General features: G+C 40.0%; 2 protein-coding genes across 2 annotated transcripts; both read right to left on the bottom strand.

The window, feature by feature from the left end:
• Nucleotides 1–2,357: 2,357 nt before the first annotated feature.
• LOC146368739 (tripartite motif-containing protein 16-like) lies at nt 2,358–4,495 on the bottom strand. Its single transcript, XM_084911408.1, has one exon. The coding sequence runs from the start codon at nt 4,458–4,460 to the stop codon at nt 2,799–2,801; it is 1,662 nt and encodes a 553-aa protein (XP_084767534.1). The 5' UTR covers nt 4,461–4,495; the 3' UTR covers nt 2,358–2,798.
• A 10,622-nt stretch (nt 4,496–15,117) lies between these two features.
• LOC146368738 (serine/threonine-protein kinase pim-2-like) lies at nt 15,118–21,393 on the bottom strand. The gene is made up of 11 exons (XM_084911412.1): nt 20,433–21,393; nt 19,763–19,837; nt 17,782–19,277; nt 17,160–17,396; nt 16,909–17,034; nt 16,691–16,785; nt 16,505–16,552; nt 16,202–16,420; nt 15,932–16,112; nt 15,675–15,845; nt 15,118–15,585 (listed from the first exon to the last, which is right to left on the bottom strand). The coding sequence occupies exons 3-11, from the start codon at nt 17,840–17,842 to the stop codon at nt 15,494–15,496; spliced, it is 1,230 nt and encodes a 409-aa protein (XP_084767538.1). The 5' UTR covers nt 17,843–19,277; nt 19,763–19,837; nt 20,433–21,393; the 3' UTR covers nt 15,118–15,493.
• Nucleotides 21,394–27,088: the final 5,695 nt, after the last annotated feature.

Below are 27,088 nucleotides of genomic sequence, written 5' to 3'. Positions count from 1 at the left end.
CAACTTGCCTAATAATTCTGCACTCCCTATATACTGACTAACCAGCAGCAACACTCTGACTCAGTGTTTCCATCTGTGTTTACTTCCATCTTTACAGTCAGGCAGAAACATCTCACAGCAGCTGGAAAAACCAGTGAGCACACTTTAGAGGAAAAAAGTGAAAGTTTATGTTCAACTGTAAAATATTCTCTGTAATGTAAATTGTTCTGCTCTCTGACAAACCATCAGAGGTGCAGCACGTGTATCATTTGGTGTTTGAAGCAGAAACAAAAGCAAAGAGTTAAAGGAAGACACATTTGAAGAAGAAGGAAAATGAAAACAAGACGTCACTGAGCAACAACCTGACAGAACGAGAGCCAACAGTTTACTATCAGAACTGAGGCTGATCATTAACAGGGAGCAGCAGGTAACAAGGTCATCAGCAGTGGAGGAAAGTACGGAAGTAATACTCAGCTTCATATTTGAAGATACTCGAGTATCTTAGCTGCAGGTCTGGAACAATGGTTTTATTTCCTTTCCCATTAAACATCTCACACAGCCCCTCATCTGTGACCCTTAGCAAACCCACTGGATATCTACCTGTACATAAAGGAGATCAGATCAGTTCCATCTAGACCAGCTGTAACAGGAAAATGCTGCTTACACTTTGATGCATCACTTTCAGTTTGTCATATAAGACAATATATCAGATTGAGGCATTATTTTCCTGCAGTGAGTAAATCTACTTTGTACTTTACTCTTTTCTTTTAGGTAAAGGGTCTAAACAGTACTTGTACACTGTGGAAATCCCATAAGAACGTCTCCTGAACTCTGAAAAATAACAAAACAAAGACTAAAAGGAGGTCATGGGTGCTGATGATGATGATGATGATGAGGAGGACGAGCATGCATTTAAAAAGGTGACTGATGTCCTAGAATACAACAGAACAGTGTCTCTACAAACTTATGAAAACATGACAGTCTTGCATTAGTTTGTATTCTTATGATTTCAAAAAACGAGGGAAAAATCTCCTTGAAATCCACAATTCCTTTTAGTTATTTCTTAGTGTGTGACGTATTTTATTGCCTTTATGATTGGTGCAAACAGTTTCCTGATTCATAATGGAAATAGATTTTAGACACAGGAGGAACACGCAGTGATCAGCAGGAGCAGCTTGGAGTCCAGTCTTCTTCACACTGAGGAGGGACATATATGCAGGAACAGTTGTCATAACTGTTACAACCACCAGATGGCGAAAGAGTCCCACTGCAACTTTAAGCCATGAAGGATGTGTCTTGATGTTTGCTTGTGATAAATCTGCTTTATGTGAGTCTTTTTCAGAGAGTAACAGTAATATGTCTGATTATATGTCTTTAATCAGTAAAGTCTCGCTTTGCTAGAAATCAATCAATAAATAATAAAATTGTAAACATGCAGCTGTATGTTAGAAGTCAAAGGGTCCTTAAGTCTTCTGTAAATTGACGGGGATCAAATGAAGGACACAAGTATCTGTTCTTACTCTAATAAATGCTGCTTTAATATCCAACAGACTATTTTCCTTCCTCATCAGCAGTAAACAGCTCGACTGCGTCTGTGCATTTGTGTCCTCCATACTTGTTTACACAGACATCTCAGGCTTGATGCCACGATGCAGTGTAGAAACCTGACAACCCTATGACTCATGTTCAAATGTTCAAGGACATTTCTCAGGATCATGTATGACCCCTTTTTGACATTTGGACTTTCGTTAATAATATTTGTGTTTCTGAGTCATTTTTGTGGAGACTTCTGTCCAACGTAGTGTCCAAATGAAGCCTGAAGCTTTTCTTCACCCTCTTGTCAGATGGTCAGCAACAAAACTCTGTTCCAACCAATGTCTGATAAGAGATGAGACACAGCAGCTGAGCAAATGATCATTTCATGCTGAAGACATCCTCAGACAGAATTAAATACATACATAAACACAGCCTGGTGCCAATAACACAGCTAATGACACTGCTGTATCACTGGCTTTACTGATTAAAGACCATATCTGAAGGAAATCTTTGAACACAACAGAAAGTGACCTTTTAAACCTGCGACACTGATGCTGCATTCAAGGACCATTAAAAACATCTGAAAGGACTTAAGAACATCAAGAAAATGTGACTTGTTTCTCTGTAATGAAGCTGTTTTAGTGAAGAAAGTTGAAAGGTCACAGAGCGACTGCTGAATCTTCTGCTCTAAACATGAACTCTGAACTTTGTGATGCTTCAGGAGGAAAACTGCTTCAGTTATTCTCTCAGATTAGTTTCATATTTTCTGCATCAGATTTGAGTGAGATCCTGGAATGAAGACAGAAGAAAAGACTTTGTTCAAAGTTTGATTTATAGTCAAACCTTCCAGTTTATTCACACAATAAAACATCAACACAATATATGAATTCATTCATTAAAATCACAGTTTTTCCTCATTTCTTTGATGATTTTGACAAAAACAAACACAAACACACACACATGGTCTGCCATACTCATAAAGAGAAATGTCGACATTTTTCAATACAAATATTCCAGAAACATTTAGAGGATAGAGAAGTTTACATTTTCATGTGGAGAAATATTTTAGTAAATCAAAATGATGATGAGCAGTGATAGCCTCCATAAACAGTCACAGGAAAGATCTCCTTTAAAAACTCAGAAACATCAAGAGAACAACTAGAAGATGTGGAGGTACCACCCATAATGTTTGACTGACAGCTGATCTCTGTGCAGAAATGATGGAGAGAAAATAAAATGAAACTAAAATACAGATTTAAACCCACAATATGAAAGACTTCAGTCTATTTCACTTTAATCAACTCAGCAGTGGCTCCAACACAATAAACCAACAGTCCAGCATAGAGCGGCTGAGTGAATGTGGTCTGGACTCTGTGGAGGAGAGTCATGGTTTCAGAGACGCTGTAGAAGGACAAAATACCTGCTCTGTGATCCAGGTACACTCCTACTCTGGAGGAACAAGGACCTGAGACAGGAGTTTCAATGTTGTTGTACCAAAATGTATAACTGTTGTTGTAAAAATTTAAAGACCAAGATTTGTTATTACATCCAAATACACATTCATTACCCCCTCCTTTTCTGCTGATATTCTTGTATGCGACTGCTACATAAACTTCTCCCCCTCTCCACTCCACCTCCCAGTAACAACGTCCAGTCAGACTCTCTCTACTCAGGACTGACCACGATCCAGTGAATCTGTCTGGATGATCAGAATAAGACTTTCCAAATAAATTGAATGTTGCTTTTCTGTTCCCCTCTGATAATAACAGGTGTTTGTTTGCTGTGTTTGGATCCAGTGTGATTTCACATGAATATTTTAAGAATCCTTCTCTGGTCTTTGGCTCTGATTGTGACAGTAAAACATCCACTTCAGTGACTGTCAGTGAGATGTTTGTCCATTCCTCTCTCAGAATGTCCTGTAGTTTATCTCTGACCTCTGACACAGCTGCTGTCACATCCTCAAAGTAGCTCAGAGGACGGATATTGATGCTGGATGAGTCTGTAGACTCACTGAGTGCTGACAGTGAGGGGTAGTTGTGTAGAAACTGGATGTGATCCTCTGTGTGTGAGAGCTGCTTCAGCTCAGCATCTTTCCTCTTCAGCTCAGTGATCTCCTGCTCCAGCTTCTCCTGAAGCTCTTTGACTCGACTCACTTCAGTTTCCTGCTGGGATCTGATCTGCTGCTTCACATCAGAGCTTCTTTTCTGGATGAGATGGATCAGCTCAGTGAAGATCTTCTCACTGTGCTCCACTGTTTGATCAGCAGACTGATTGATGGCCTCCACCTCCTGTTGAAGCAGCTTCACATCTTTCTCTCTGTCCTGGATTCTCTGCTGGATGTTTTGTCGACTCACCTCCAGCTCTCTCTGCCTCTCAGTCCTTTCTGCTGCAGCTGAGACTGTGTCGTGGCCTTTATGTTCATCCACAGGGCAGAGATAACAGATACTCTGCTGATCAGTACGGCAGAACATCTTCATCACCTCATCGTGACGAGAGCAGATGTTCTCCTGGAGCTTCTTGGAGGGCTCCACCAGCTTGTGTTTGTCAAATGCAGGACATTCATAATGAAGCTTAACATGTTTCTCACAGTAAGAGATCAAACACACCAGACAGGACTTGAAGGCTTTCATTTTTCTCCCAGTGCAGACATCACAGGCCACATCTTCAGGTCCAGCATAGCAGTGTTCAGCAGGAGCAGCTTGGAGTCCAGTCTTCTTCAGCTCCTCCACTAAATCTGCTAACATGGTGCTTTTCAACAGGACAGGCCTCGCTGTGAAAGTCTGTCTGCACTGAGGGCAGCTGTAGATTTTCTTCTTTTCCTCTTCATCCCAGAAGCTTTTAATACAGTTCATGCAGTAGCTGTGTCCACAGGGAATAGTCACCGGATCCTTCAGTAGATCCAAACAGACTGAACAGCAGAATTTTATTTGATCCATTTGATTCATGTGCTGTGCCGTTTCACCGTCTCTCAGTGACTGTGAGACAGTTTCACTTCCTCTGAACAGAAACAACCTCTGTGCTCTGAAGGGAAACAGATCTCTGCTCTTGTTCACCTCCTACAGGAAATGAGGCTCACCAGCAACTGCATTTACACCATGTTGTTTAGACCCATCCTGATACAGACACATCTGTGAAGGGAGGCACTAAAGAAATATTCTTACAGAGCGACCAAGAGCCAATCACATGATGCAGGGTGTGGTATGTTTGGTTACAGCATGTAGTAACAAGTCTGACACAGTTAAACTGGTGTAACTGGTTTAAACTGTTAAAATTAGTTTCAACTGGGACAGCCCAGTTTAACTTTTCTTGAGTTATGACAGTCAACACTCAGCGAGTTCATTTTATATTTGAAAAAGTTCAGCAAAGTTTAGGATGTTGTGATGAATAAAAATAAATCAAACTTTATATTTTGACATTTTCTAATCTTAGTTCATTCTCACACTTACAGAATGATGCATGGGAACAACTGACTCCACTAAATCAAACCTATGTTCAAATGAGATTATGATCATTAAATAGTAACAAATATTTAAATTTAGCAACAACAAATGCAGATCGGTCCACAGTGTTTAAAAAACAAACAAACAAACAAACATTATTTTGTAGTTTTTCCTGTGTACACAGTCACTGTGGATTTTCAATGAAAACATCAAGATGTGCTTGAAATTCAAACTTTCAAGTTTAATTAAAGGTTTTAGTAAAATTTTGCCTGAACTGTTTAGTAATTTTTCACAAAGTGTCCATGTCAGTAATTCATTCAAATGTATTTTGGTCTTAAACTGATCCAGTAAATGTAACTTTTTCTCACCTACTTAATCGAGTATTTTAGTTGTTTAACTGTCATTATAACTAAACTGAGCATCCAAAGCTTTTCTCACTGCAGTTTTGTTGTGCAGTTATAGCAGCACTTTGAATCAGCCACAGTTTTATAGAACTGTCTGTTGAATTGTTGTTTTGTTTGGTGCGATGGTTCATTTATTTAAATAATTGATGATAATTTGATATATTTGATTATTTATTACTGGTGCAAAGAATTCATTTCTTCATGGTGCAAATATATAGTAGACTCAGGAGTTTAACTCAGTTTTCTTGGCCTTTGTTTATCGTTTCATTTAAAATCTTAATGGGTAAAGATCATCATAATTACATATGAAATTATATGTACAAATTATATGTTCCATTACACTATTAACAGCACAGATTATACAGCAAACATCGGATTCATGGATGGAGCCAGAGGCTGAATGACTGTTCAGTCCTCTTTAGGAAACGATCTTCATATGACGACAAACACGACAACAATCAGCTGTCAAACTGTACAAGAAGTTCACAGTAATGTAAAAGAAGTTATATCACTTTATTTTTAAATGTACGCACTCAGGGTCAGGACTGAAGACACTGATCGAGAAAATACTCTAAATATAAATATTCACCTAAACATTCAGAATTATTCAATTGCATGAAAAGAAATATGAACTCTCTACAATACTGGCTTCTGATTGGTTGAAAAAGCAGGTGCTGAACTTCAGAAGAGCTAAAGCTGCAAAACTGTGTAAAACCAGAGTGGATGCTGCCCTCTGACCTTTCAGAAGTACGATCTTTTTATGAAGACACAGAGGCAGAGTTATTATTCATCACTTTAAAGATGATATTCGTTACATGTTCTTCACTCGTTGTCTAGTAAAGTCCAGAGAATGAGACACATGATTTCAAAACATACAGCTGCATGTTAGAGATCACAGAGTTCTTCAGTCTCATGAGAACTCATGGAGACTAAATGTCAGACACATCAACAGTAAATGTCGTTCCTCCCCCCGTGAGTTTGTGTCCTCCACACTTGTTTACACAAACATCTGAGGTTTGAACAGTGTGCAAAACCACATGTTACAAAGCTGCTGAGCTACTGAATACTGGAATATTTCATTCAATATCACCATCTGACCAAAGGACAAACACAGAGAGGATTAGAGCGCCAAACTTTGTTTCAAACTGTTTCAGATTTTAGAGGCAAAAAGCAGAATTTCTACCTGGACAAAGAAATCAAAGCAGGAGAAAAACAAGCTTTTTACATTTATTCAAAGGCATTATGTGAATGTACTCTGAGCCACAGCCTCCTAAAGTAAAGACATTTTATCATCTAAACCAGACAGAGTCATGTTTTCAGCAGTGTCTGTATCCTCCATATAGACCATGCCATGGTCCACCTAGGGTGAGCAGGTGTCTGACTTTATGTGGGACTACACAGCGCTCAGTCCTTGTTTCCCTGTGCCACACACACATTGAGCCAATGTCCAGTTTTTTTATTGACTCTAGTTTCTGTCGATCGGTAGGCCCACAAAAAAACCCTGTACAGGAAGTAGATTTCATCTCTCTGATAAAAGGAGTTCTAATCCCTGATCCTATGAGTCTGACCCAGTAGATAATATTTATATGATCATATTTATGCCTTTGTTGTTTCACAAAGGGTTAAAAACATTCACAGGTTGGACTGTGGTTCTCCTTTTAGCGTCTCTGCTGGAATTTGAACTGTGAACCTCTTAGATCCAAACTTCTGAACTGCTCATCTCACAGAGGACAAAAGGGAAGAACCCCGAATCTCTTCTTCACCTCACTTTTATACCTGCTCACCCTTTCTCCCCCGTTCCCTCAGTGGACATCACATCTTCACACTTGGGCCAATCAGGTTGTTGACATTTGATCATCTGATGTCCACCCACACCTCATCTCTCTCTCTCTCTCTCTCTCTCTCTTTCTCTCTCTCTCTCTCTGATTTACAAGATTTAACACAAAGTTTAAACTTTAAAATCACTTCATTACATTTTCTTTGTTATTCTTAACACAGAAAATTCACATTCAAAAACTTAACACAGAATAAAACAGAGTAGCCAGTAGTGGGACATGGTTCCAGCAACTCTGATGGTGACGGCCCGTTTGAAGCTGAAGCTCCGGCACATGTGTCAAAAAATCAACACACTGCTTCAGAAACGCTGTGCTGAGGCTTGGTTTAGAAATATGATATACACATAATTATAATGATATAACTTATAGTATATTATATATAAACGTACCAGTCTGCTGGTTAATTACATAATCAGGTGGAGGCAGTGACCTCACAACCTCCTATAAGCTTTAAGTTAAGGTTACTTTATTTATACCCACAGGTAAATTTGCTTTACAGAACAATGATAGCATTTGGCCTCCCTTCACAAACACACACACCTAATGAAACCTGACAAAACACATATTTAGTAATTAAACAAAGTGAATCAAATCAAAAACAATTCTTATTGAGTTCAGTGACAGCAGCAGGGACAAAGCTGTTTTTATAATGCTTTGTCCTGCATCTTGGAACTAGAAACCTCCGTCCTGAAGAAAGAAGCTAAATCCACCCCGTAGAGGATGGGAACCATTTTTAAGGATTGATTAAGCCATCTGTGGTACCTGTTTAGAGTACAGGGAGTCTAAACAGGCCTGTGACTCATCTATCAGACGACTGGACCATCTCACTAACTAATTCAGTCAATTTTTCTCTGTGACAGAGGTCTGACTGAACCATGCCACCAAACAAAAAGATAAAACAGACTCAATAAAAGAACAAGAAAACAAAGTTAAAATCTTTCGCTTGATGTGGAAATGAGAAAGTTTCCTGAGGCAGTAAAGGCACTGGTGACCCTTTTTACAGACCGATTTGCAATAAAAGTTCAGTTTTTCATTGATTATGGTCCCAAGATATTTCTATGATTGCACTTGCTCTATTTTCTGACCTTTAATTAAAGTGACTCTGTGCCCATTTTGTTGTTTCCTAAAATCAATAACCATATCTTTTGTTTTAGATATGTTCAATTGGAGATAAGACTCCTCCCACCACTGAACAAAGTCATCAATGATTGGACCGTGGTGAGTTTCACCCTCTTTCAGTAAGCTGACAATAACAAAGTCATCTGTAAATTTAATGATGGCCCTGTTTTCATATCTGCTCTGACACATGTTTGTAAAGAGAATGAATAATAAGGGCGATAAGAGACACCCTGGAGGAGAAGCTGTGGAGGAGAACACTGGGTCAGACAGAACCCCATTTATTCTCACTCTTTGTGACCTGTCAGTTAAAAGATCTAAAGTCCAGCAAACCAGGTTTTTCCTGATTTCAAACTCTTCTAAAAGTCTTTTCATTAAAATATGGGGCTGTATTGTATTAAAAGCTGAATAAAAATCAATGAAAAGAAGTCTTGCAAAAGTCCCTTTACTCTCTGCATGTTTAAGAATCAGATTTAGATTCAAAAGCGCGTCCTGCACTCCTCTGTTGGGCCTGTACACAAACTGCATTGGATCCAGCTGATATTCAATCTCTTCCATAATCACATTTCTGATGATTTTTTCAAAGACTTTCATGACAACTCAGGTGAGGCAACAGGCCTGAAGTCATTCAGGACGTTTGGACAACTAGATTTAGGGACATGAACGACGACAGCTTCCTTCCAAAGCGAGGGCACATTTTGTATTTGAAAGGATTTATTAAAAATAACCTGAAATTTAGGACTGAGCTCTTTAGCACAAGATTTAATTAGGCGGCACTAATGTTATCAGGGCCCTGGCTCTTGTTCACATTAACTGTATGAAAGGCCTTTTGGACATCGCTGAGTTCAGTGATGAAGTGTTGAGTATCTTTCAGTTTCTGTTTCAGTTCAGAAGAACTAAAACGAGCATAAAGCATATTCACATCTCTGTCTGACTTAAAACCGTCTACAATGATCTGACTGCTGCTCTGGGGATTTTGAAACCCTGATATGGTTTTCATACAAGTCCAGGAGGACCCAAAATTTTTTGCAGCAAATTTGCTTTCAAGAAGGTTTTTGTAGATCTGTTTTGCTTTCAAGAGCTTGATTTTCAAGTCTTTGGTGACTGCCTGAAAGTCAGTAACAGCCCCCTCTTTAAAAGCCTGTCTCTTTTTCCTTAAACAGGATTTGATGCATTTGGTGACCCATGGCTTATTGTTAGGGTACACTTTAGCACGCTTAAGGGGTATAATCATGTCTTTACAAAAAACTGCATATGAGCTAACATCCACCAAAGCATCAAGACTGAATAAAAACTTCCCAATCTGTAAATTTAAAACATTCCTGCAAGGTAAGCACAGATTCTTCTGACCACATGATTGATTGATGATAACATAATTTTTTCACCCCCCAAAAATTCATGTTCAAAGCAACATATCAGCCCAATATCACACAGAACTGTCACATGACATCAAACACAAGCTGTCAGCTCTGCAGAGTGGGCAATCATAATGAAGCAGTTCATTATAAGCTGCAGACTCAAGCTGCTCTTCATATATTTGTCCACCAGATGTCACCAAAGAGGACTGTGATGAAAGCTTCGAGTAATGAAGCGTTTTTCATTACAAGCTTGGCCAACTGACTACAATCTACAATAAACTAATATGGCTTTTCAATCCTCTCTTCAATCACTTGGTACCACCAGGAACCTTTAAATGGGCACTCAAGCTGCCTGGAGACTGTTTTGTCGTGCACATCAGAGAAACCACAGGTAAGACAATCTTATCCAAAAGGTCAGTGTAACAGTATTGTTTTCCACCAGCTTAACCAAACTTCCCACACTAACTGAAATTTCTTTTCCCAGGCAAACATTAAACAGCAGCAGCTGGAAAACTGGAAAACCTAAAGCCAAATAATCAATAAAACATAACAACGGCTTCAACCTAGTCTTTAATGATTTGGAAAAATGGTTATGACAGTCCAGGAAAAGGTGATTCAGGAATAGGTCAGTTCATACCGCTCTGTTGGTGCATCTGTTTATGTAGCTGTGTGTGTGCATAGATAAAAGACAGCATGCAGGCTGAGATGCAGGTGAAGGAAAAGGAGGCTGAACAACAGAAGAAGAGGATCAGGGAGCTGGAGCTGACACAGCAGCAGCTGGAAGTTGCCCTTAATATGGAGATCCAGGCTCGGCTGGAGGAGGAGAGGGCCAGACTGGAGCTTGAGCGGTAACAATGGATTTCTAACTCTTATTATGGCCCTTTATTATTTTATTTGTGATGGAGATCTGATATATCCATGAGAAGTATTAACATTTTCAGTTGCTTCTTCCCTTTTTCCCCTCCTTCAGGTTGCTGCAGGCTGAAGATGAATAGAGGAAACATTTCCAGCTCCTCCAGGAGCAGCAACATACAATGCAAAACCTCAGCCCCATACAGGAGCTGTCAGATGGCAGTCCCGATGAGGACACCCCCTCAGCCCTCAACTCTGCCTCTCAGGAGCTCCAGGATCTGCAGGCATCTCGCCAAAGAAGCCACCAGCGTCTGGAGGTGAACAAGTTTGTTTTGACTGGCTTTGTGAGCAGCATCTTATTTAGTGCTCTTCTAAAACAACACTGATGAGGATGCCTGCATGATTTTTGTTTCCAGGAGGTTCAGGAGAGGCTGAGGAATGCCAGTCAACATGTACGGCACTGGAACATCCAGCTGAACCGACTGATGACCCCCATTACTCCTGCAGGTGCCGTATTCACTTTGCCTCTTTGCAGCACAGACTTCTGGAACAGAGTGTTAGTATAGTTAATAACAGTGTAGACCATATAATCTGTCAGATAATTGCATTAAAATGCTACAAAAGGCACCAACCCCCAAACATGTCAAGAGATTCATTCAGTGACTTGAATGAAAGAATCTGACTCACCTCAAGTTAATTAAAATGAAAACTAAATCTTATTATGATTTAAACACGGAAATCTTAAAACGAAAAATAACCGCATGCACAGTTGTTACAGGCTGCAAACATGTTTTATACTGCTTTGAAGTCTGGGACAGCATCATAAGAGGCATAACTGATCTCACCGTAGTCCCATGAAGACTCAAGATGAGTGTTTTCACGACTGCCATCTTGGTGTTTTGAAATCAGGTATGATGAATGAAGGGAAGAACTGTCTGTTAAGGTTCTCAGTCGTTCAGGTCATCGTAGTCTAAGGAGCTTGGAAAGAAAAGCATCTGGACTTCTTTAAGTTTCTTGAAGAGCGTTTCACCTCTCATTCAAGAAGCTTCTTCAGTTCTCTGAAGAAATTCTGAACTGAAGAAGCTTCTCAGATGAGAGGTGAAACATCTTCAAGAAACTTAAAGAAGTCCAGATGCTTTTCTTTCCAAGCTCCTTAGACTGTAGTTAAACTTCACACACTGGACTTGTCAGTCACACGTCCTTCGCCAGTAGGCATTCCCAGAATGATCTTTCCCCTTCTGACGCTTAGAATGACCAAATATGTGCAAAATGGACAATTCAACATGCCACCATGTCAGTCTTTTATTAAATATGACATGAAACAAATGACTGAGCCATTAAATTTGTCACAAAGGTGTTCACCTAATTCCAGGCAAATGGAATAGACTTCTATGGGACCATAAGTCTTTTTGCACTTTGACATTTGTTTTACTTTTCAGATCTGTAACCTATAACTTTTATACTGTATGTGTTTTGATCATAGGAGTCTACGGGGACTTACTTACTTTTAGCACGTTTAGCAGTTGATGTTGGCTTCTTTTTCAGTACTGGAGCTTCCTGCTCATTGAAGACTTTTCTAAAAGGAAATGCTTAATCCAAAATGGCGTTTTAAGGGCTTGGATTAATGTCAATTTCAGCAAATATTCTTTCTTATGTTAAAAGAACATGGATCTCTGTCAGTGATAACTTCTGACTTTATAACTCAAATTTTAAGAGAGAGCTTCACTGCTAAGCTCTCATCTGTGTAGGTGTCACGGTTCGCTTGAGGACTCACACGCAGGACTCAGAGGCACAGTCAGTATTTATTACAGTTCCACCAGGTGTATATACAAACAGTGCAGGGGATAGTGCTATATACAAAGCGGTGACAGGGAAAAGGCTCCGGGGAAATCCAGGTAGGGAAAAGACACTTGCTCCTCTTCTGACTCTCTCTCCAAACACTCACACAAAAAGGGAATCCGCTCGGGGAATGCAGAGTCGGGTCCAGGGGATCTATGTACAGAAGGAAACACACGTTAGAGGTTTTGCACAGGGAAGCAAAAGAGAACTTGCTCAGAGCCGGGCTGCACTGACGCGAGTCACACACAACGATCCAGCGATGAGTAGAAGCCACTCCCTGGCTTAAATGCTGGCTGCACTGATGAGGCCCAGGTGTTTCCTCTTCAGAGGGGCGTGGGCCGAGGGCGTGAACCCACCATGAGTTCCGCCCTGGCGAGAGAGCGAGAGAGAGAGCAAGAGACAGAGAGAGAGCAAGAGAGAGAACACTACTAGTCAGCGGCCTGCTGATCCCCTGGCCGTGACAGTGGGGTTCAAATCCCTTATTCAGATTAAGATTTTATGTGACATTACATTGGCAAAAATTAAATTTACTTGAATAATGTGACTATTGGAGTAAGTACTTGAGTAATTTTTGAATAACTTTAATTTTGTAATGTGCATATTTTATGAATAATGATGTTTCAATACTTTAATCTACTGAATAAGTAAGAATTAGACTTAATAATCTTTTTACTTTAAAAAGGGAAATTGTGTACAATCTTTTATTCTCCAAAATGCACATAATAAAAATGTTTTGGGGAATGTATATGCTTTTTAAAAACCAATTGCTTCTTACCTGATGCATGCTATAACTTTCAGCAAAACTGAACTAAAATTTGTTAACAAGTTTACCAAATAAGAAATGTTTTGTGAATTTTCTTTGCAGAGCGACTGGAAAGCCGGCTGTTATCAAAGCCCACATGCCCTAAAAAGGAGGGCGCACTGGCCAGTAATGAGTTCATCACTAAGTTTAAGATAAGAGTTGATCAGAATAGAGGCGATGATGAAAGTCTGGAGCATCAGCTGGAGGCTGCCAACCTGTCTGATGAATCGTTCGAGGCCCAGACAGAAGTCAACGGACAAATATGATCACAGACATTTTAAAAACGCGAGTTGAGAGTTAAGGGGGAAAAATATTGTAATAAGTATATATTTGAATTGCACACTAAGATATAAAGTGATGGCAGCGAGCACAGTGTTGCAGGATTTAATTAAAAACACATCTGACTAAGACCAACTGAAATTTAGAGTTGTGTATAATAAAGTTTATTCATGATTAATAAAACAAATCTGTAATATTTTTCTTTCTCTTTTGTCCATTTGAATCTCGCTACAGCTTAAATAAAAGAAAAGAATGTGTTTTGAATAAATCAAACTCTATTCTCTCTTTTTCTTTCTTTCTTTTTTTCTTGGTGGGTTTTCTTTTGCAATCAAACGCAACATTATACAATTATATAGTATAGTAAGAAATATCCTTTAACTTAATTTAGTATTTGTTTTTTAATTTTTGTTTTTATTGTTTCCCCTTCAGTTTTGTGCTTATAACATGTTCTAATCTGACATATTATGCAGTAAATTATTTTTGCAATAACTTAACAGGCCATTGTGGGAGCCAACATTCACTTATCAAAGACATATTTGTATATTCTGTGGGCTGCTTTATGGTTGTGTCATTTAGAAACATAAGCCACAACAGACTTCCACCGGAGAGTACTTAAAAATGTATTTTTATGTAAAGATATTTTAATTAACTACTATATTAAGAGAGAACCTATTGTTACATGGATTAATTGTACAAACTGTAGAGAAATAAGTTTAAGCGTGCAACTTTTTATTCATTTTTAACTGTATTAATGTTTTTATGTTGATACAGCCGCCTCATATCTGTTTCCTCAGTGTTTTTTAAACCATGTACTCCATCTATGAGTAAGAACATGAATAAATTCCTTTCCAAATTTGTAGTTCTTTTTTCCAACTGTTTTTAGTATATATGTAACATTTCTTTACACACAAATGCAGGTATTCTTTTGCACCAAGACGTTAAAGAAATGCTAAGAAAAAATGAAAATACTACATTGCAACCTGTGTGTGTGTGTGTGTGTATATATATCTGTATCTATATAGATATAGATATATATGTGTATTCGTACCCTTTTTTCATCATCTAGTTTCCTGTGCCAGATCTTCTACTGATCCACTGAGGCAGACATGTAAAAAAACATGAACTAAAGCATATTTCTGTATATAAACAGGACTTTAAATCTTTATCAACAGCTACTTTAGAGGAAATTCTTCAATAAACTGCAACCAAAGGCTCAACTCAGAGGACAAAACCCAACCTGTTATAAATAGTGTGACAGCAAACTTTCTCTTGTGTAAAGTTACAAATAGGAGTAATTATCCACAGGAGCTTTTATACATAATGAAGTTATAATTCGTCCTGTAGAAATTGTACACTTAAGCTATATAGTTCCCGCTGTGATAACTCTTATTAACTTTTATGCTTTTACAACCCACTATGAGCAAACACTCAGCAACAGTGGGAAGGAAAAACTCCCTTCTTGAAGGAAAAAACCTCTGGTAGAACCAGGAAATCTGTCTAAACTAGTTGGGGGTTAGAGCAACAGATGCAAGTCTTCAGATCATTTGCAGTGTGACTGTCTTTGTGCACACTTTAACCTGATTCAGTTTTCTTATTTGTCAAAATGCACCATGGGTAAAAAAAAACAAAACAAAAAAACAAAACAAAATAGTAATGAAGGAGAATCCTCAGCAAAGATGAATTAAACAAGTTTTATTTTGATCAAATTTTACTTTAAGTAAAACACATCTTTATTTGATGACTTTAATGTCATCAAATAAAGACAGTTTTGATGGAGCTCCTGACCCAGCCCAAGCTCTCTATGAAGACGAGGAAAAACTCCCCAGGGGGCCAGATCGATGGGAAGAAACCTCGGGAAAGCCCATTCAAAGAGAGATCCCCTTTCCTGGGATGGCTGGGGGGGTTACAGGAACTCCAAAAAAGCTACATTTTTATTTATTTATTTTTTAAGATTGACCCATTCTATCTATTCCTGTCCAACAGAAAAAAGAAAGGAAGTTACTACAATGTATCATACTTATATGATAAGGTGTGAATTGTGTGTTTGTGTGTGTTATCTTAGCCAGGGGTGAAGCTGGAGCTCCTCCAGTGTTGGGCGCTTCTCCGGGACTATAGCTAAACATGCGTCCAAGAAATTCCGGCATTCTTGAAAGAAAGAAAAGATCAAAAAGATGAAGATGATAGTTCTAGTGATCCAAGGCATCAGTGAATCTGGAAGTGTGAAGTTTTCTTACCTGTGGACAGACGCTTCTTGATGCTCAGTTTCTTTGTGAGGAACCTCGCGGTACTAAAGTATCGTGCATGAAGCGCTTCATACAACACCACTCCCATTTGCCACACCGTGGTGGGTCCACACCTGTAGCAGCTCCTAATGTACCACTCGGGAGGGATGTGAAGAGGAGTGCCTAACAAACAGACACAATTGCAATTTCTTCTAAAACAAAAGACACAAATTGTTACATCTGTGAAAAGCAGGAGCAGAATATGTTACCATAGAAGATGCGATACAGAGATCGCTGTTTAACAAAGCAGCTCAGTCCAAAGTCAATGATGCGAACTCGAGGCACATCTGAGCCGGTCTCAATCAGAATGTTTTGTCCCTTGATGTCCCGATGAAAGATGTGTTTATCCTCAAGTTCCTTTACAGCATCAACTAGTTGCTTCAGAATGACCTGGAAAAGATGAAAAACACAATAATGAGTTAATGCTTTTCTGCCTTGATTGAATGCTGTACAGTCTAAGGCTCTCCCAGTCAACCTACCTTGGCCTTGTCCTCTGTTAAAGTTCTTCCATTTTCTGCTTTGTATTTTTGCAGGTCCACAGCGGGGACAGGTCTCTCCAGCACCAGGATCAGCTCTTTGCCAAGGTCGAACCACTCCAGCAAGGACACAGGTGCTGATATTCCCACTGACCCTTCTGCTTCACCTGCAAGTTTAACCATAATGGCCACTTCCACTGAGAGCTTCTTCCCGCTTTCATCCTGAAATATTACAACAAAGTGGATGATGAGGAACGCCGCATTCAATCCAGTAATGTAAAACTGATTCAAGTGTTGGACGCTTACCGCCACTTTGCAGTAGACTTTATTTTTGGGAATGTGTTTGATGGCAACCTAGAAGACACAGAGCATTGGTGAGCATTTCCTCAGTATGACATAATGAAAGGTGGAAACACAGCAGACGTCTCAGTTTACGATATTATCCATTATCTGCGTTACTGCCTGTCTTACTACCATCATCTGAACACTTACTGGAAAACGATCTTCTAGCCGGTAGCCAGCAAACACTGCTCCGCAGCCTCCTTCTCCGAGCTGGTGCTCCTCCACATATCTGGCTTGGAATTCACCTGAACAGACAAAACAACAAATCTTGTTTTATTATAGCTGTGACACAAATTACTCTCCTCTGTAGCCTAAATGTTCCTTTTGCCCTTCCCCTGAATATAAAACCCAAGCTGCTTGCTACTTACGTTTTTGGTCTGCCACTGATTTTTTGTCCTGGTCCACATTCCTTTTTTTTTTCTTGGGTGACTCTCTGTTGTCTCCCGCGGCCTTTCTTTTGCCATTTTTTGCGCACACCTGTTTGTTGTTCAAGTCTGGAGATGTGGAAAACACCAAAAGCACATCAGCTCACTGGATGATAGACACAAACACTAAACACTAATATCTTAAACCTAGCAACCACACTTAATCTACCCCCTTATTCAACTAATTAGCCTACCTTTACCAGAGTCCAACGAGGAGGATGCTTGCTCCTTGTCACCGCTCATATGGTCGAGAAGTTTAGCCTTCTTTGCTTTCTTTGTTGTGCCCTCTTCATCTTGCACAACCTTGCGCTTCACTCCTCTGACCACATCTGAGCTGGTGGAAGGACCAGCCTGCTCAGCGACCCTCCTCCTTTTTATTGGGGTCTTCTTTTCAGGACTGGCCTTTCTTTTAGCAGTCCTCCTCTTACAATCTATAAACGACAACAACACAGTGGTGAAAAAGAGTCCCCGACATCAGGACTGGAAGCAGTTTGGCAAAGAATTTGAAATTGCTTTTGCTTAAATTATCACAAGTTTATTCTTGGGATAAAAAAACTGACCAGTGCGAATTGATACTAGGTTTACTAAGTCTTAGATCTTGATGACACTTGTTGGTCTGTTTTTACTGTTGAGTCCAAGAATAAACTTATTACATTATTTTACCAAAAGACCGGTAACCTTTCTTTGATTAGACATCTTGTATTAAAGCTATTTTCAATCAAACATATGATTCAATTGCTCCAAAAATGATTCACACAGTGTCAACATTTCTAGGATTTGGATTTTACCAGGATTTGATTTTATTATTTTACTTACCTTGATCTCCTGAATCTTTCTTATCGGCTGGAGTGGTAATTTTTCTTGTTTCCTTTTTCATTGTAATTTCGGAGAACTTTTAAACTCGGAAATGTAAACCGTAATGAGTTAATATTGAGTTAATATTCCTTCAAATGTGCGCCCTTCAAATGCTTGACTTTTCTAACTGAATTCTGTTAGTGAGCTTTATAAGTAAACTCTGGAAACTACGGCAACACAACATAGAATCTTGCCTTTCAGTGACTTCACTGACTGCCAGTAGTTCAAAGTAGTTTACAGAAAAACACTGGCAGACAAAGCCATAATATTTCATATAATTCAATCATTTCATATCAATTAAACAGTTTCTTTCATTATCTTTCATCGTTTGTATAAAGACCTCATGTATGGATGACAGTATGAAGATTTGTGGTTGACCACACACTAATAAACACAGTGTCAGCTACATTGTCATCTGATTTAAAGTATTTATTATGTACATTTAACTGTCATGGTACTGAGTCTGTGACCCAGTGTTTTGTGTTTGTTCATTTATATTCATTGATTATTCTTATGTATGTTTTTGGTTCTCTTTATTGTTTTCTTCTTGTGTTATATTCTTAGGCTTTAGGTTTCTGTTACTTTGCCTTGCCCCTGTGTCCCACGTGTCATGTCTAGTCACTCTTGTTTCCATGTTCCCCAATTTCTCCCCAGTCAGTCATGTCTCTGTGTCAACTCTGTGTCTTTGTAAAAGTCTCTTGTTTGCTGTTTTACTTTGATAGTCTTGTGTGCTATGTTAGTGTTTTCATGTCTGTGAAGGTTCTCAGTCATCTAGGTCATCGTAGTCTAAGGAGTTTGGAAAGAAAGCGTCTGGACTTGAAGTTGCTTGAAGATGTTTCACCTTCTTGGAAGAAAAGAACTTAAACTTTGCTTGAACGTCTTCAAGCAACTTAAAGAAGTCCAGACGTTTTCTTTCTAAGCTCCTTAGACTATGTTAGTGTTTTCAGTTTTCCTTCCCCATGGTCTTGTTGTTTGTGATTTCTCGCAGCTGTGCTCTCATCCAGTGTCTTATTCCCTCATTTATCCCTCTGTGTATTTAAGCCCATTGTTTTCCTCTGTTTGCTGTTGGGTTGTCTGTGTATCATCCATGACAATTAAATTAAATAGCAAATGCAACTACAATTTCAATGAGATTCATTCCTGGCATTCTACTGCGGTGGCTGAAAGTAGACACCAAGCATTATCACTGTAACTGATGTAAATATTGGACTTGGAGGGGATTCATCTGATAGACTGATGCAAACATTACTGTGAGGAAAATTTTGAATCTCCCAATTTTCTTTTTTTCTGAAAGAAAGAAAGTTGGTTACTGTATCACATTTGTATGGCAAGATGTGAATTCAGTATGCGTGTGTGTTTGTGTCAGAGAGGAGTTTATCTGAGCCAGGGGTAAAGCAGGAGGTCCTCCAGCATTGGGCACTTCTCCAGGACTTTGTTAAAACTTGTTTTCAAGACGTCTGAAATGAAAGAAGGACAAGAGATATCGAGATGATAATTCCAGTGATCCAAGCGATCACATTGATTTTCTGCAAAGTTTTCTTTTTGAGAGTCATTCGGCTGGGCAGGGGGTATAACACATCTGCAATGCAGCAACATCTGCTCTCTGGGCCTGTGTGAGAGTGTTATCTCAATGGCGGGAATGAGGATGTTGGAATTTGGCATCTCAGGCACCAACTCATCTCTTTCCTTAACCGGGCTCACCAGAGATTGGTTTCAGCCTCTCTCCATGCTTTAAGGAGGTTGAGTTGATAAATCTGACTGGCCCCTCCCCTGTCTGACCATATCTCTTCATAGTCAACACCAATGTTCTCACCGTGTGACCATGAACGGTCCTTACCACTTGGCAAGTAATTTCGAGCTAGAAGAAGGGAGTAAGACAAGCACTTTATGTCCCTGTTAAAATACAATTACATTTTATCAAATATCACTAAGCAGTCCTTACCTTTAAATACAGCCTGGTTTCTTTCTCTTTCTTTCTATATCTCTGAGTGAAGTTAGCTCTCATTCTTTTCTCTTCCTGTGAAATACAGCAAGTGGAGCTTTAGCTAGCAACACACTGTGACACAGTTAGTGTTTGTTGAGGTGATAGAAATGCTGCATTTGAAATTACCTGCCACAACATTTTACTCCCTTTTATGTTCACTCCTTTTTTTCTGAAGTACCGCAAATTATGGGCACGTGGGGTTGTTCTGGTGTTGTGCTAAAAATAAATAAATCAAAACTACGGTACATGGTTTGCTCTTTCATCTCTACTGATTAAAACGCGACTGCCTTTCATGTGTCACTGTTTAGGCTCAAATCTCATTGTTTGAAGGCCTGCAGTGACGTGAAATATTAACTTCCCCCAAATGCGTTAAACCCAAAGTAACGAGTTTGTTTTGAAAATATACGGAGAGGAAACTACAGATATTTGTTTAAAAATGTAGGGAGTAAAAATTAAGTACAGCAAGGAAGTTTTTTTTTACTTTTTTACTTCCTACCTCTGGAGCCAATTAAGCTAAATTTAAGAAGCGCATGTCTGTGTATACTTAAAAGCTCTTATAGTTATTTTCACTTTGTAGACAAATTAAAGCACAGAAAAGAAAAACACGATACATTAGAGCATGACATACTTTGACCTGAGGTGGCGCTGCAGCGTGAAAGAGCCTGAACGTCAACCGGAAGAAGACGAGAATAAACTCCGTATAAACAACATGGCGTCTCCCTGTGAGGTGTCATGCCGAGCAGATGTCAGAGTTGAGTTCAAGCAAAGTTGACTCTTTCGGTGATTACAGTTTGTCCGGGCGGGCTGTGCGTCTTATTTCATCCGCAGACACGTCGCTGGATGAGGAACAGCTCATGTTGGCATCAGTGGCAGTCAGGATGGCAGCATCTTCCAGAGGGAAGGTCAGGTCGCTGGTCTCTCTGAGCAGGACGCTGTCCACCAACAAGCCCGGTTCCACGGCTGGAGATTACCCTCCTCCGGCTGAAGCCCCCGCTTCTCCCCCGAACAGCGAGCCTCAGCGGAGACCCAAAAAAGACCCCAGCGGCTGCTCCGTGCTCCTCTTCCCCGGTCAGGGCAGCCAGTTTGTGGGCATGGGCAGAGGACTTTTGAAATACCCCAACGTTAAAGAAATGTTCACCGTAGCCCAGAAGATCCTGGGTTACGACCTGCTGTCTCTGTGTCTGGAGGGCCCCGAGGACGAGCTTTCTTCATACATTCTTATATAGTTCTATACTGTGTATTGTGTATTTTGTTGTACAGTTATTTTATTTTTTTAACTTTAATTTATATATTTTATCTTATTCTTTCCCAGTTAAATTTACCCCTTTTTAATTTTCATATTTATTTCCTATCTTATTCATAGCCTTTTCTTTTTTTCTTTAGGTCACGAGCAGTTGTCTAAGCATTTCACTGCATATCGTACTGTGTGTGACTGTGTACGTGACAAATAAAATTTGAATTTGAATTTGAGCTGCAGAAAACGGTTCACTGTCAGCCGGCGGTGTTTGTCACCTCCCTGGCTGCTGTGGAGAGACTCAACCAAGAAAACCCCAAAGTAAGTGCCAGATAAATGTCTGGAAAAAGGACAATAACTGCAGGTCCTGCCTTCTTAAATGTGGCCATTTTATCTTTTTAATAAAAAAAAAAAAAATACTGCTACAGTAATATTAATTTATATTTAAAATGTGCGCACATTATGTATGAAGGTGTGGATGAATGATGCTTGTTGTAAGAAGTCTGTGAAGGTTCTCAGTCATCCAGGTCATCGTAGTCAAAGGAGCTTGCAAAGAAAAGCGTCTGGACTTCTTTAAGTTACTTGAAGACGTTTCACCTCTCATCCGAGAAGCTTCTTCAGTTCTAAGGTCAAATGGTGGAGAGTCCCAGATATAAACCTAGTGGGAGTATCCCCCCACAGAGGGACAAAAGGACCCCCTGATGATCCTCTAATCGCCTGAGCCAAGGTGTGAAAGCGGGTGTGGGTCCCAATCAGCCAGAGTTTCGGGTGTGTTCATTGTGAAACCTGGCCCCACCTTATCATGCGAATTCCTGAGGTCAGATGGCCCAGGATGTGAGTGGGCGTTAAGGCGTCTGGGAAGGGATCTCAAAACTGGATTATAGATGGCAGAGAGTTGGTGTCGTAAACCCCCGCCTCTGTTCAAAGATGGTCGCTCACAGTGGACATAGATGGCTTCTTTCACTCCTCTTTCAAACCATCTGTCCTCTCTGTCCAAAATGTGAACATTGGCATCCTCGAAAGAGTGTCCTTTATCCTTAAGATGCAGATGGACTGCTGAGTCTTGTCCTGTGGAGGTGGCTCTTCTGTGTTGTGCCATGCGCTTGTGAAGTGGCTGTTTGGTCTCTCCAATGTAGAGGTCTGGGCATTTCTCGCTGCACTGTACAGCATACACCACATTGTTAAATCTGTGTTTTGGCGTTTTGTCTTTCGGGTGAACCAGTTTTTGTCTGAGCGTGTTGCTGGGTCTGAAATGCACCGGGATGTCATGCTTGGAGAAAACTCTCCTAAGTTTTTCTGATACACCGGCTACATAGGGGATGACAATGTTGTTGCGTCTGTCCTTCTTATCCTCCCTCGCTGGTGTCTGGTCTTCTTTTCTGTGCCTCTTTGCTGACTTTAAGAACGCCCATTTAGGATAGCCGCACGTTTTGAGTGCTTCCTTTACATGTGTGTGTTCCTTCTTTTTTCCTTCAGGCTTAGAGGGAACATGTTCTGCCCGGTGGTGTAGGGTCCTAATTACTCCAAGTTTGTGTTCCAAAGGGTGATGGGAGTCAAAGAGGAGGTACTGGTCCGTGTGTGTGGGCTTCCGGTAAACTTCGATGTTGAGTTTGCCGTTCTCTTCAATGTGCACAGCGCAGTCCAGGAAAGGCAAACAGTTGTCCTTTGTGTCTTCCCTGGTGAACTTGATGTTTTTATCCACAGCGTTAATGTGCGCAGTGAAGGATTCCACTTCTTGTGTCTTGATTTTGACCCAGGTGTCGTCCACATATCTGTACCAGTGGCTGGGTACTCTTCCTTTGAAAGAGCCAAGAGCCTTCCTTTCCACTTCCTCCATGTAAAGGTTGGCTACAATAGGTGACACGGGGGAGCCCATGGCACAGCCATGTTTTTGTCTGTAAAAGCCTTCGTTGTATTTGAAATATGTAGTGGTGAGGCAGAGGTCTAACAGTGTGCAAATCTGATCGGGTGTGAAGTTGGTCCTGTCCTCCAAGGAGCTGTCTTCTTGTAGTCGTTTTCTGACAGTCTCCACGGCCTCCGTGGTGGGTATGCAAGTGAAGAGAGAGACTACATCAAAGGACACCATGGTTTCATCTGGGTCCAGGGTAAGTTTCTGGACCTTGTCAGTGAAGTCGGTGGAGTTCTTGATGTGGTGTGGGGTGTTCCCCACAAGGGGAGCAAGGATGGTAGCAAGGTGTTTAGCAATGTTATAAGTGGCTGAGTTTATGCTACTGACTATGGGTCTGAGTGGGACAGCTTCCTTGTGGATTTTAGGAAGTCCGTAGATGCAGGGTATGGCATCCCCTGGGTAAAGGCGGTGATATGTAAGGCGGTCAATAATTTTGTCCTTTTCAAAGTCTTGAAGGCAAGCTATAACTTTCTTTTTGTAGCTGCTTGTGGGGTCTCGCTTTAAGGCTTCGTAGGTATTATTGTCACTGAGGAGAGTAGTGATCTTTGTATGGTAATCTGTAGTGTTTAGGACCACGGTGCATCTTCCCTTATCAGCTGGTAAAACAGTGATGTTGTGGTCTTTGCTCAGGGAAGCGACGGCCTTCTTTTCCTGTATTGTGAGGTTGGATGGAGGGACTTTGGCACTGGAGAGCGTGGCTGAGACTTTCATCCTGATTTGCTCTGCTTCTGTCTGTGATAATTTATTAATCCGTATGGCAGATTCTGTGGCTGTGATGAGGTCCACTATGGGCAACTGTTGTGGAGAAATGGCAAAATTGAGTCCTTTGGCTAATACTCTCTTTTCAGGTTCAGTGAGAATCCTGTCTGAAAAGAAGTCCAGACGCTTTTCTTTGCAAGCTCCTTTGACTTGTTGTAAGAAAGCATTTTGAGTGCCCAGTAGAAGAGCATCTTTCAAATGCAAAGTTTCTCATTTCAACTTTAATTACTGCACCTGATTAAGGCGACAGAGTAAATAAGGCTTCCAACAGTGGTTATTTCTTATTATCACATCTTGTTTTTATTGTTTTTATCAGTAGATTGTTGTTTCACTCCCACCAAAAACATCACCGTAAATAATCTTCTGATTCTGAATGACCATTTAAAAAAATAAACAAATTGTTCTGAGTTAATTTCAGTTACGGATGTATCAGTGACATAAATGATATATCGGTCATAATCGGGAGGCTGTTACATTTTTATTTTTATTTTTTTTGACTTGTTTCCTGCTGTACACAGGCCATTGAGATGTGTGTCGCTGCTGCAGGTTTCAGTGTCGGAGAATTTGCTGCTCTTGTCTTTTCTGGGGCGATGAACTTTGCAGAAGGTAGAAAGATTTCTTTTTTGGGTTTTTTTGTGCATTTGTAAAAGGTGTTTTAATCACAACTTTGGTTAATATTCTGTATTTACTCCTTATGCTGCATAAGGAGTAAATGCAGCTCAACTCCCAGTCCTACTGGGACTGGGAGTTGAGCTTGACTCCCAGTCCTACTGCCAGTTTCTGGAAGACACCTTCTTCAAGCAGTGGTACAGGAAGAAGTCTGCATCCTTCAAGAAAAACATGATTTTCATGCAGGACAATGCTCCATCACACGCGTCCAAGTACTCCACAGCGTGGCTGGCAAGAAAGGGTATAAAAGAAGAAAAACTAATGACATGGCCACCTTGTTCACCTGATCTGAACCCCATTGAGAACCTGTGGTCCATCATCAAATGTGAGATTTACAAGGAGGGAAAACAGTACACCTCTCTGAACAGTGTCTGGGAGGCTGTGGTTGCTGCTGCACGCAATGTTGATGGTGAACAGATCAAAACACTGACAGAATCCATGGATGGCAGGCTTTTGAGTGTCCTTGCAAAGAAAGGTGGCTATATTGGTCGCTGATTTGTTTTTGTTTTGTTTTTGAATGTCAGAAATGTATATTTGTGAATGTGGAGATGTTATATTGGTTTCACTGGTAAAAATAAATCATTGAAATGGGTATATATTTGTTTTTTGTTAAGTTGCCTAATAATTATGCACAGTAATAGTCACCTGCACACACAGATATCCCCCTAAAATAGCTAAAACTAAAAACAAACTAAAAACTACTTCCAAAAACATTCAGCTTTGATATTAATGAGTTTTTTGGGTTCATTGAGAACATGGTTGTTGTTCAATAATAAAATTATTCCTCAAAAATACAACTTGCCTAATAATTCTGCACTCCCTGTATACTGACTAACCAGCAGCAACACTCTGACTCAGTGTTTCCATCTGTGTTTACTTCCATCTTTACAGTCAGGCAGAAACATCTCACAGCAGCTGGAAAAACCAGTGAGCACACTTTAGAGGAAAAAAGTGAAAGTTTATGTTCAACTGTAAAATATTCTCTGTAATGTAAATTGTTCTGCTCTCTGACAAACCATCAGAGGTGCAGCACGTGTATCATTTGGTGTTTGAAGCAGAAACAAAAGCAAAGAGTTAAAGGAAGACACATTTGAAGAAGAAGGAAAATGAAAACAAGACGTCACTGAGCAACAACCTGACAGAACGAGAGCCAACAGTTTACTATCAGAACTGAGGCTGATCATTAACAGGGAGCAGCAGGTAACAAGGTCATCAGCAGTGGAGGAAAGTATGGAAGTAATACTCAGCTTCATATTTGAAGATACTCGAGTATCTTAGCTGCAGGTCTGGAACAATGGTTTTATTTCCTTTCCCATTAAACATCTCACACAGCCCCTCATCTGTGACCCTTAGCAAACCCACTGGATATCTACCTGTACATAAAGGAGATCAGATCAGTTCCATCTAGACCAGCTGTAACAGGAAAATGCTGCTTACACTTTGATGCATCACTTTCAGTTTGTCATATAAGACAATATATCAGATTGAGGCATTATTTTCCTGCAGTGAGTAAATCTACTTTGTACTTTACTCTTTTCTTTTAGGTAAAGGGTCTAAACAGTACTTGTACACTGTGGAAATCCCATAAGAACGTCTCCTGAACTCTGAAAAATAACAAAACAAAGACTAAAAGGAGGTCATGGGTGCTGATGATGATGATGATGATGAGGAGGACGAGCATGCATTTAAAAAGGTGACTGATGTCCTAGAATACAACAGAACAGTGTCTCTACAAACTTATGAAAACATGACAGTCTTGCATTAGTTTGTATTCTTATGATTTCAAAAAACGAGGGAAAAATCTCCTTGAAATCCACAATTCCTTTTTGTTATTTCTTAGTGTGTGACGTATTTTATTGGCTTTATGATTGGTGCAAACAGTTTCCTGATTCATAATGGAAATAGATTTTAGACACAGGAGGAACACGCAGTGATCAGCAGGAGCAGCTTGGAGTCCAGTCTTCTTCACACTGAGGAGGGACATATATGCAGGAACAGTTGTCATAACTGTTACAACCACCAGATGGCGAAAGAGTCCCACTGCAACTTTAAGCCATGAAGGATGTGTCTTGATGTTTGCTTGTGATAAATCTGCTTTATGTGAGTCTTTTTCAGAGAGTAACAGTAATATGTCTGATTATATGTCTTTAATCAGTAAAGTCTCGCTTTGCTAGAAATCAATCAATAAATAATAAAATTGTAAACATGCAGCTGTATGTTAGAAGTCAAAGGGTCCTTAAGTCTTCTGTAAATTGACGGGGATCAAATGAAGGACACAAGTATCTGTTCTTACTCTAATAAATGCTGCTTTAATATCCAACAGACTATTTTCCTTCCTCATCAGCAGTAAACAGCTCGACTGCGTCTGTGCATTTGTGTCCTCCATACTTGTTTACACAGACATCTCAGGCTTGATGCCACGATGCAGTGTAGAAACCTGACAACCCTCTGACTCATGTTCAAATGTTCAAGGACATTTCTCAGGATCATGTATGACCCCTTTTTGACATTTGGACTTTCGTTAATAATATTTGTGTTTCTGAGTCATTTTTGTGGAGACTTCTGTCCAACGTAGTGTCCAAATGAAGCCTGAAGCTTTTCTTCACCCTCTTCTCAGATGGTCAGCAACAAAACTCTGTTCCAACCAATGTCTGATAAGAGATGAGACATAGCAGCTGAGCAAATGATCATTTCATGCTGAAGACATCCTCAG

This window comes from Perissodus microlepis, chromosome 18 (assembly GCF_051167445.1).
Source record: "Perissodus microlepis isolate ML-2025 ecotype Zambia chromosome 18, ASM5116744v1, whole genome shotgun sequence".
Lineage (NCBI taxonomy): Eukaryota > Metazoa > Chordata > Actinopteri > Cichliformes > Cichlidae > Perissodus > Perissodus microlepis.
The sequence above is the reverse complement of the archived record's forward strand: the minus strand, read 5'-3'. Positions and strand labels throughout refer to the sequence as shown.